This window comes from Rhea americana, unplaced genomic scaffold, assembly GCF_003343005.1.
Source record: "Rhea americana isolate MKP2758 unplaced genomic scaffold, rheAme1 scaffold_95, whole genome shotgun sequence".
Lineage (NCBI taxonomy): Eukaryota > Metazoa > Chordata > Aves > Rheiformes > Rheidae > Rhea > Rhea americana.
Genome location: NW_028187144.1, coordinates 1,086,106 through 1,094,679, shown reverse-complemented (window position 1 = coordinate 1,094,679; position 8,574 = coordinate 1,086,106). Strand labels below are relative to the sequence as shown.

The 8,574-nt window shown below is 40.1% G+C and overlaps 1 protein-coding gene across 1 annotated transcript in view; it reads left to right on the top strand.

Moving 5' to 3' along the window:
- RNASEH2B (ribonuclease H2 subunit B) overlaps positions 1-8,574 on the top strand; it is a 59,680-nt gene that overhangs the window by 18,785 nt on the left and 32,321 nt on the right. The window contains exon 2 of the mRNA XM_085325000.1: positions 7-55. Within this exon, the coding sequence (XP_085181126.1) occupies positions 7-55 (49 nt within the window). The remainder of the gene's footprint in view (positions 1-6; positions 56-8,574) is intronic.

Here is an 8,574-nt window from a genome sequence, read left to right as displayed (position 1 = left end):
GCGGAGCAGCGTCCCAGGGACGCGCACCCCGGCCAGTGGGTGCTCATTGCACCAGGTAACCCGCGGGGCTCGGCGGCGGGACAGGCTCTGCCGCCGCGCTGCTTCTCTCGCTCGCCTCCGCGCCTCGCTGCCTGGCCCCGGCGGTGCTCGCGCTCCGCGCGGCGGAGCCGGGGCCGTCGCTCGGGCAGGAGACGGGCGCCCTTCTCCCAGGGCTGGCGCCGGTCTCCAGGCTGCTGTGTGCAGCCGCCCCGGTCCTGGTGTGACACGGACGTCTTGTGACAGAACCCTCACACAAGCCCCGACAGAGCGTCTCCTCCCCCGACGCCGTTTCTCTCACAGCATCTGGGCGTTGTGTTTTTCTGTGGTAGCGGGGCTTTGCAAAGGTCAGCTGGCCCTTGGCTTGCAAACGGCATTGGGAAGCCTGGAGAGACGAGCTGTACGAGAGCAGTCTTGTCACCCAGGTCCCTCGAGGAGCCTTGCCGCTGTCTCCTTGCTGCTGGCTGCCTCACCTCCACCCTCTTTGTCCGTTCCTGTGTTTCCCGGAGAAAATGGTTTACTGCCCTAAGCATCAGCTTTAAAACAAATTCCTTGGAAACTGTAAATCCTGATCCAGAGTGAGATCCACTCAGCTCTTTACAGGCTAAACAAGCAGCGCTCCACACAGCAGCTCTGCGGATGTGATGGACACAAGGCCTTAAGCACTGTGTACGCTGCATTTCTCTTGCTTAGTGTTGAATAAACGTGAAGTTGCCTTTCCTCCTTTATGTTTGTTTCTGTCTAGCGTCAGATTTTAAAATTCTAAATTCAYTGCCCACGAAAGGTTTTGTGTTAAAGAGTATGAGCAAAGCGGGACATGTTCAAACTCCAAGCCAGTAATAGGAGAAAGGCATGTCAAAGGTGGAGGGTTTTTTTAGCTCATGTTCTTAAGGAAACGCGACTTACCCAGTTGCATTATCAATGGGTCTGCCTTGAACAGTGCCTTTTTCTTACACCACTGAAAACTTTTGAGCCTCTTTGCTAGTTTCAACCAAATTTGATAAAGAGGAGGTCTATTAGGGGTATTTTAGAGCTTTGTGAAAAAGGCAGCTGTGAAAATGGGCCATATGTAGTATGGCATGAGCTTAGTTCAGCAAGGGTTTAAAATGAGGCAGGAGCTCAAGACTGRGACACGCATCCTTCAGAAACCAGACTTCTTTAGTTACATGAGCACCAGAACCAATTCTTATGATTTGCTGATTCCTCTCTTCCTCTGGTTTTAACTTTTCTGTTCCACCCTTTTGGTATCTGACGTGGTTGATGCCTAAGAAAGGAATTTATAAGTGAGGAATTCTTTTTTTTTAATATTGATTCTCTGCTCTAGGATTTAAAGCTAAATCTTGTCTCAGATGACAGGCTATGTGAACAGATGTCCATACTGTGCAAATATTTGCAAATATGCTTAACTTATGCACAAGTAGTCGGTTCTATGCACTAAGTTAAATTCTTAAGTGTTTGCAGGATTGGAGCCAGAGCTTGTAATTTTCTTAAAGCCAGACAGTTTGTACTACCAGTTATGCCAGCGCAGCTCTGAAAAATTTATATAGTACCCCAGACCTGTAAGAAAGTTTATTAAGCTTTAGTAGAACCTCAAAGCACATAGTGATAAAAAAAATCTGCAAACAGTAACTTCATAGCTCAACTGCTGATGAAACTTTGCTATCAAATGAATGGGTCTGCTGAGCTGAAATAGATTGAATGATTTTAATGATTTTTAAAGTTATATGTTTCATCTTTCAGGGTTTTGCATTTCTAAACTGGATTTTCTGATTAATCTCAATTCTCTGTTGTTTAGCTGAATTTGTAATAGGAAGACCTGATTTCTTTAGGAAAATAAGATGGGCAAAGTTGCTTTTCTGTATCTTTACATTTAGGCAAAAAGCTTTTTGTTTGATGTTAATTTTTATTCATTCAGCAATCCATAGTAATCATAATTTCTGCATGATATTATGCTATATACATGCGTAAGAATGACTTCTGTAAATAATTGCTTGTGAGATCTGACTCTGGGTGCAAGTTTAGTACCATGTACTAAAGGTAAGGTGTYTACCAACACCTTTGTAGACCTAAATAGTGTGTTTATAATCTTGTATCTGTGGCAATTATCCTGAGCATAATGTGAAGGAGGAGAAAGATAACATTGTTAGTGCTACCCAAGAAGCTCCAGTGATAGTTTTCGTGTAAGAAAAGAGTATTTTAAGGCCCCAGTTTCAATCCTTAAATTAGCTTGTAACTACTCACTGGATATTCTGCCTACCAGAACAGCTTATGAGATCAATAATGTTTTGTACCATCCTACACAACCTAATGGAATCTCCACTTAGCTGTGTCATTCATCTTCCTCCACTTATGACATCTCAAAAGTTCCTGTATGGCTGGAGATAATGACTAGTTCTGCAAAGAGACTAGAAATCTTAGTCTCAGACTCTGAGGTCTGTCAGTATAAAATCAAAGCAATGGGAATGGACGTGCTTCCCTAAGTATCTGTATTTCTCAGTCCCCTAAACCTTCAAAAGCACAACAGTGGCTTCCTAGAACAAGGCAAGGATATGGCTGGAGTTTTGAACAATGCTTCTGCTCTTCTGATCCTGTAGTTATGCCACTGGACTGAAAATGGATCTCTTGATTTTACAGAAGTGTAAAGCCAGGGTTTTGCTGCTAATGTGGCATATAGAAACACCTAACTAGATGTAAAATCATATGTAAGAAGAAGGTAAAGTACTTTTTTTCCTTTAGACTTCCGCAGTTGGCAACATTGGGTTGATACTTGCAACTCAGCAGCTCGAAAACAGGTAGATTTCATTTTCTAATCTTCCCTAGAAAGTAAGCAAAGTCTATTTATGTGCTTTAGGACTGAGGTCTATAAAGTGATTATTTATTTCCTTGTTTCACCACGCATATATACAGTATATCATACTGTGTAGATAATAAATTGCTGGTGTATTGGTTGGAGCATGATTGATGATTGAGAAAATGAATTTCAATGTTAGTTCTGATTTTTTATTTTTATATTTATTTCAGTGTTCTAGAATCAGCTCAAAAACAAGGATCTCCTGTGCCACATGGAATTGCCCATGGTCTTTGTTAGAGTCTTGATTGTAACTAGAGGAATAACGCAGTTGGAGTGGTTGCTCAATATATACAGTTCCAACCTTCCTGAAAAATTCTAGAAGGTCAGACTCAACTGTTTTGTGTTACAAATGATTAATTGTATCATTATATTTCCAGTACTCTAAAACTTTAACCACTGGTGTCCAGCTCATGCCACACACAGGACAGAGCTGCAAAACACACAGCTCAGGGAGTATTTTGTATGGATTACAGAGGTGAGTGATGATTCAAATGAGAGTAAAAGTGCCTGAGCTGACAGAGTTGATGTCCATTCAGCAGGCCAGCTGTCCTGTGCTTCATCTCAGTCTGCCTTTGTCTACCTTAATTCCTTCCTATGGCAAGGAAAGAACCTCGTCACAGTTCTTATCAGTAGCAGCCTGAGCAACCAGCCCTCTGTTGTGCCCAAACCTTCAGGCCTGCATGGCAYGGGGCAGTCGCACAAGGGAGGTGCAAATAGGAAAGGGGAAGGAAGAAGAACCTTGGACACTCACATGTGGGCTGGCAGGTAAGCAGTTTTAAGGAGAAATAGCAGATTTTACTCTTAGAACTGGTAGCTTCCCCTGGTGAGAGATGTAATGATGTAGTAGTTTTTACTGATACTGCTGCTAATACAGTTCTTTTTCCATGGAGGCAGSATGATTTGCTATATCAATGCAACCATCTTTTTATTTAGTTTTTATAGGTGTAATTGTTCCCATGTTAGAGATTGAAGGGCCAAGGGCAGGGAGTAGGGGACAGCCTTGGCTTGAGAGTCAGCAACAGAAGAGTTAGAAAGCATCAATCTGATGGAGAGGATGGGGCAAGAAGAAGAAGGTGGTAGCTGTGATAATCACTTCTGAAAGACCGGGAGCCACCAGTGTACATTGTGCAGTCTTATCATGGACATTTAGAAGAATGTTGAGAAATAAAGGTCAACAGTCAAGAGATAAAAGGATGAACAATCGGGGAGAGTGGTATGTAGTAGATGGAGTGAGGTGATGAGAACAGAAAACTTGGGCATAAAGGTCGGAGTAGAGCTGTGCATGCTGGGCCAGAATTAGAGTCCACTCTTTCAGCAGTTTCTGCAGTTGCAGATTAACTATGCTGTAGAAATACAGGCACCAGATTTGGCCTAGAGCAGACTCAGCTCAGCACTAACAGGGTTTATTAGTTCAAGTGCTGTGCCATGTTAACACATCTCTGCTGTTTCCAGGACCAGCTCTGCAGTGCAGCTGCTTTCAGACAGTGCCTGAGCTAATAAGTCCTTATGGACCCAAGCTGGCTCTGTGCTGACCCACTTGAGTGTTTCTGCACTGTGCTCCATGTTCCAGGGGATTTTATTAGCTTGGCTGGAAAACTGGATCTGAACTTGCTTTGTCCAGGCTAGTTGGTGTCGACAGCTCAGAAGACCTCCCGAATCTGGAGCTCCTGAGGAGCCATTGTACAGAGATATCAAAGTACTAATATGTCCTGAAGGACCTATGTGGTTATCACTAGTGAGTGCCTTGAGTTTCCAGACTGTGCTCTTATGCATTTCTTGTAGCACTTAGATAAGCAGGTTTGTTAAATTATCTATGTATCCAAGACCCCTTTACCCTGGATAAGGTGAAGCTTCTTGTTGTATTGGTAAATAGATACAAGGGGAAAAAATGACTCTTAAGGATTAGAACCTGGCCATCTCATGGCTAGACAAGTGCTAATGCCATGCTTTAATAGAAGACATTCTTTACGTGTTTGCTTAGTATTTTTTTTAATCACGCTACTTAGATCAATGACTTTTTTTATGTGCATATGGATATTTCTACTTGTATTGTGGAATTGAGCGTGTGGAACTACCATTTTGAAGCTTTTTTTCTGAAGCCGTAAGGACTAGAAGTTTTTCCTCAGAAAAAGAAATGCTGTTCAGATCCCACCTAGCTGTCAGGTTCTAAGAGTAGTGGCTCTAACAAAACCCTCATATACTGTGATGAAATCAGTGTGTGACATAGACCTGGTCTGTGTATAACATAAATCTGATCTGTGTATAACAAACGTCCCTTTTGACGTAGTGGCTTCAAATTAGTCTTACCAATAGCAACTAAAATCACACACTGGCTGCTTAACAGGATGTGTATGAAGCACGGTCTCTTTGCCATAATGTTTTTCAGGGATAGGTATTGTGTCAGAACTGGAACTGTTTATAACCTTTGCAAGTTTTAGCAAAGAGGTCAGCGACTGAAGACAGTTTTCTAAGACTGTTGCATTCTACACCTAAGGTTAAGACTGTTGTACTTAATTTGTTCCCTGTTTATCTGTATTAGTAAAAGAAGTAGGGGTTAGCTGCAGACTGAAAATTAATTTCAACCTTTAGTTTCCAAACTAGACAAATGTAGATTTTCAGCCTGCTATTTTCTTAAACAGTAAATTCGTTAGTTTTTTTTTATTGTTTTACGTAACATGAATGTATTTGAATGGCATTGGAAGGGGGGAGGGAAATTTAACAATCCTATTATTTTTAGGAATTACTCATTTAAAAATAAAAAGAGCAGTTTCACATGAGACTTGGCAAGTTTTCTGAGCAAATCTCATATATGCCAAAAGTCAGATGGAGGCAGGAATAAATGGACTGCATTGCCAAACCATAGGGCATCAGCATGCATTAAATTAATCCTTAGTGCTTTCCAATGAGACTAAGGAACTTTTGTCTCTGTGCAACAATAGAGGAAGCATTTGACTTAGCAATTTTGGGTCATATTGAGAGAAGATGTCATATTAAAAGAAGCTCTAGAATACATAATGCATAAAATGTAGTTTTCTTTAAAGCCTTACGTTGACACTTTTTATTCTTTTCCATTCTTGCACTTTGCACTTAAAAACATTTTGACATATGCTTTTATTTAATATTACAAAAATTAGTTCAATTTACATGCTACAAAATAGACTGCAAGGCTGTTAGAAAGTTTGATTCAGAAATTTTAATGAATGTCAAAATTTAGCTGGGCASTTGAACTCTAATAGTTCCAGAATAAATTAGGTAAAGATTTTTGAAATAACATTTGCAACAAAGATATATGTACTTAATGGCTGACTTAAAACATTACAAAGATTGTATGAATACATATGCACGTATTTGTAGAGCTTCTTAATAAAATGACTGTGAATACTCTTATTTTAAAAGTTATCACTCTGTTGGTATATTTTACTTAACCTTCCCCTAAACTGGCATTTGTATTCCTAAACAAAGCCTTTTGCCTGCAGGTAGTTTGCACCATTTCTTATATGTCATCTCTTAAAAGAGTGTACAGAGCTCAGCTGCATATAAAGCAGATATAACTGGCAAGCTAAGGAGCCAGAAGGAAGCAGAGCAAATAAAATAACTGAAAAGAGATGTTTTAATGTGTAACACCATCTCCTACTTCTGCTTTCTGCCATCTGGCTTGGAACAGACCAAGTTATGCCAACTTAGGCCTCTCTGCACATGGGAATAGGGCTGATTCAGCCAGTAATACAGCTGCACCAGTTTTGACCCCATAAATACTGAGAAGGGAAGTCTGAAGTATTTATCCTTCAAGTGATAGCTTGTGCTTGAACTTCTCAAGATTGACCTCTCTTTTAGTCTGCACAAACACCTGCATCACCTATCATCTTGATTTCAATAATTGCTGGATTAATACTGTCGATTGCTGCCAGTGAGACCATGAGCATGTTTTTTGGCCTAAGTGAACCGTACCAGCATAAGATGAAGCCAAAGGATGCACTCACACAGTTAGTCTTAATAGCCCTATTGCTTAGCTGTGTACAGGAGTAAAAGACTRCTCAAAGCATCTGGTAGCATTTCTGTGTGAAGTTTTGCTCAGGATAGAGATCTTAGTGCCATTTTTAAATGGCAATATATTGTATGTTTTAGGATTTCCAGGTGAGATGGGAGGCACTGAGAATTTAAGGGATGTAACTTACACCACATTAAACATTATTTGTTTTATGGCATCAAATAATAAGTAAATAATAAATAAAATTGTGATTACTAACCTGACAACCATTCTAGCTTTGACAACAGGCATTGTAGAAGTCCCCTTTCACTGAAGCTAGTATGGTCAAGGAAAGCATGAGGTGTTCAGATAACATCCGGCAATGAATCATAATTGAGTAACGACTGAGAAGACAACATTTCCAAGAAGCAAGGGGGTGCACGTGCATTTATATGTAAGCACCTGAAAATTTCCTTCCCCACCCACCTCGCCCCTGCTGTTTGCAGAGGTAATCAAGCTGTGTGCTATTTTATATAATGTAAGTGTTGTGAGACAAGGAAGCAACAGTATAGTCTTGTATGCTGACTTGCTTTCCCATCTCTTTAAAGTCAGGTGAGATCTAGCTGTCTAATCGGCTTAAGCTGAAAGACGCCATTGTCATATCAAGAGTAAGTTATTTTGCATGTCATCTGCCCCTGGCATGGGTTATTTCCTGTATCATGTAACCATATGGTGAGTCAGAATAGCTTACGGTTCTGGCTGAAAATTAGTACTTCTTTTTTGTGACTGGTTACTTCTTAGCTGGATCAGTGAACTCATCCAGTTCGTCATGTGGCCATAAGATTGCTAGCTTTGATTGAAAGAAAGCAGCAGAGGTGTGCAATGGGGAGGGAGAAGAGGTGGGGACTACATGTTTTAATGGTGTGTGGTCTTAGGTTGGTTGAAGTCAGTTGTGAAACTGCATCCTAAATCTATGCATATCTGAATTTATTCATTATACTAACACATAATTACCTTGTAACTTAAAGAAATTGTTGAAGTTTGGATGATAAAAAATACTGGATTTATTAATTAATTTTCATYGGGCACCAGGATATGGTGTAGGATGGAGGACACCTTGCTCCTATACCATTAACCCAGGCACAGAATTAAAATCATTTGCTTAAGAGTTCGCTGAATTTACAAAGAACATAAATAAAGTGAATTTATTAGATCTAACATATCTACAGCTTTAGACTATGTAGTTTAAAGTCTTCCATACAATGTCCATTAAATAAGTTCTATCATAATGTCTCTGTCTGACACACCTTTTGTGCACAACTAGAAGTTCAGGAGGGAATGGAAAAGACTTGTGTAGGTGACGTATGGTTTAATATCTGTTTTTAAATRAAATCTTAACTTTATATTTCCAGACTGTTAAATGATTCTGTTTTTTTCCAGGGTGATGGTGGTGGGGAAATTTGTACTCTCAAAGGGTTTTTTCCTTTTACGCAATTGACAGTTATTTACAGCCTTTTTGCTTTCATGTCTGGCGGCTTTTTGCATGGGAATTTCATATAATGTGATATTAGTCTATTATATATAGTATTCTGTAAGCCGTTAAAAAAGGTGAATAGACTTTGCATCATCCGTAACAGTTTCATAGATCTTAGTGGGAGTTTTATGTTCTTTTCCTGTTTATTCATGTAGCAATACCAGCTAATGCTTTTTTTTTTTTTTT